Source organism: Brassica oleracea, chromosome C7, assembly GCF_000695525.1.
Source record: "Brassica oleracea var. oleracea cultivar TO1000 chromosome C7, BOL, whole genome shotgun sequence".
NCBI lineage: Eukaryota > Viridiplantae > Streptophyta > Magnoliopsida > Brassicales > Brassicaceae > Brassica > Brassica oleracea.
This window is the reverse complement of record NC_027754.1, coordinates 4,938,021-4,939,755: the sequence shown is the minus strand read 5'-3', so window position 1 is coordinate 4,939,755 and position 1,735 is coordinate 4,938,021. Positions and strand designations below refer to the sequence as shown.

Below are 1,735 nucleotides of genomic sequence, written 5' to 3'. Positions count from 1 at the left end.
CGGAGAGAAAAATATAGAACGGCTGAGAGATCAGATCCGTTGTTGAAGCTCGATTGTGATGCGTTTTAGAAGCATGGTCTGGAAATCTTCTACGAGGGCTGACTTTATCTCCGGAGATAGCTCGATGGGTTCGATCACATGCTCTGTTCTGTAATTTGTTTCTTCGTTGAGGTTGAATCGAAGAACAGAGGTCGGAGACCAGAGGCTCTGTAGTGGATTTGTTTACCATCATCTACCTTTTTTCTGAAACTTTACCATCATAAATACGATATTGTACTGCCCCATGAACTCAAACCTTTCGCAAAACGAGCTTCGATAATGGCAGCAATCGACTATATAGTATGCAAGGAGAGTGATGTGTTCATGGCATCTCATGGAGGAAACATGGGCTGCGCAATTCAGGTACACACACACACACTCTTTTGGTGGTCAATTAAATGTCTGTGTTGCTAAGATGTTGAAAACTAATCTTTCACAGGGTCACAGAGCTTATGAAGGACATAAGAAGCTTATAACACCAAACAAAAGGCAAATGCTCCCATACTTTTTGAACAAAACAATGACTGAGACAGAGTCTGAGAAGATGATGAAGAAATTTCACAGTCAATCTCTAGGACAGCGAGAAATAAGGGTTAGCAGAGCTGGAAGAGATGTTACAAAGTATCCTGTTCCTGAGTGTATGTGCATTAATAATCAAACCACTCGAACTATTTAAAACCTTTTTTTTTGTTGTTGCACATACGATTATTATCTTAAATAAAAGGGTAATAACATGCTCTTCTTACTACAGTTTCTATGCTTTATTTTGGAACTAAGATCCTATCTTCTCATTCATTAATAAGAAGCATCAAAACCCAATAGATTGAACTGATTCACATAAAGGCAGAAACACGAGATGATTCATTTAAAACGCTTATTAATTCATAAAGCTCAAAGTCTTACAGAAAAGGAACAAAAGAAACTTTGCAGGGCACAAACTTAAACGCTTATTTTCCAGAGTGTATCAAACTGCCTGCACCTAGGACCTGCAGGTAAAAAAGGATCAATGATCATCAAGCAGTGATCCACTATGAATCCCCCAAACGGTTGAGACTGTTTTTTTCCACAATTGTTTACAAATATAGTGACAAAATAATATTTAATAATAAAAATTAATAAATTGTGCATATTTATTGAAAATATTTTGATTATATATTTACACTGAGTTGTAATTCAGAATTATATTTTAACTATAGTAAGATTTGTAATATATTGTTTTCTGTTTATAGTTTAACAAATAACATAGTACAGTGATATTCTTATAGAAGTTTTAGTGTATTTAACTCCTATACAACGTTCGTTGTCAAAAAAAAATAAAATAAAAAAAGCTCATATACAGTGTTTTAGAAAGTTTTTTATTTGGTATGAAATATTTTTTTTTTTAATAAGAGATAATTTAGTTTTACTTAAAACAGTGAATATTTAATATTAGCTTTACCTATTATAATTTTAATAAAATATATTATAAACACTAAATAACATATAAGAAAGAGAAATTCCCTAAGATAATCATTTTTTAGTTTTTGTCACAAAAATAGCCATCAATAAAGAAAATGACCAAAAAGAATTTTATTAAAAGGCAAAAATATATTTATACTCTAGGTTTAACTAATCTAGACTTAATGTTAGAGTTAAGTGGTGGAGATTTGAGGATAGTGTTTCAATTTTTTTTTTTTTAAATATTAAAATTAAAATT

General features: G+C 31.5%; 1 protein-coding gene across 1 annotated transcript; it reads left to right on the top strand.

Moving 5' to 3' along the window:
• Positions 1 to 265: 265 nt before the first annotated feature.
• LOC106304201 lies at positions 266 to 789 on the top strand. Its single transcript, XM_013740597.1, has 2 exons — positions 266 to 402; positions 479 to 789. Exons 1-2 carry the CDS (start codon positions 319 to 321, stop codon positions 713 to 715), a joined length of 321 nt encoding a protein of 106 aa, XP_013596051.1. The 5' UTR covers positions 266 to 318; the 3' UTR covers positions 716 to 789.
• The last annotated feature ends 946 nt before the right edge of the window (positions 790 to 1,735 follow it).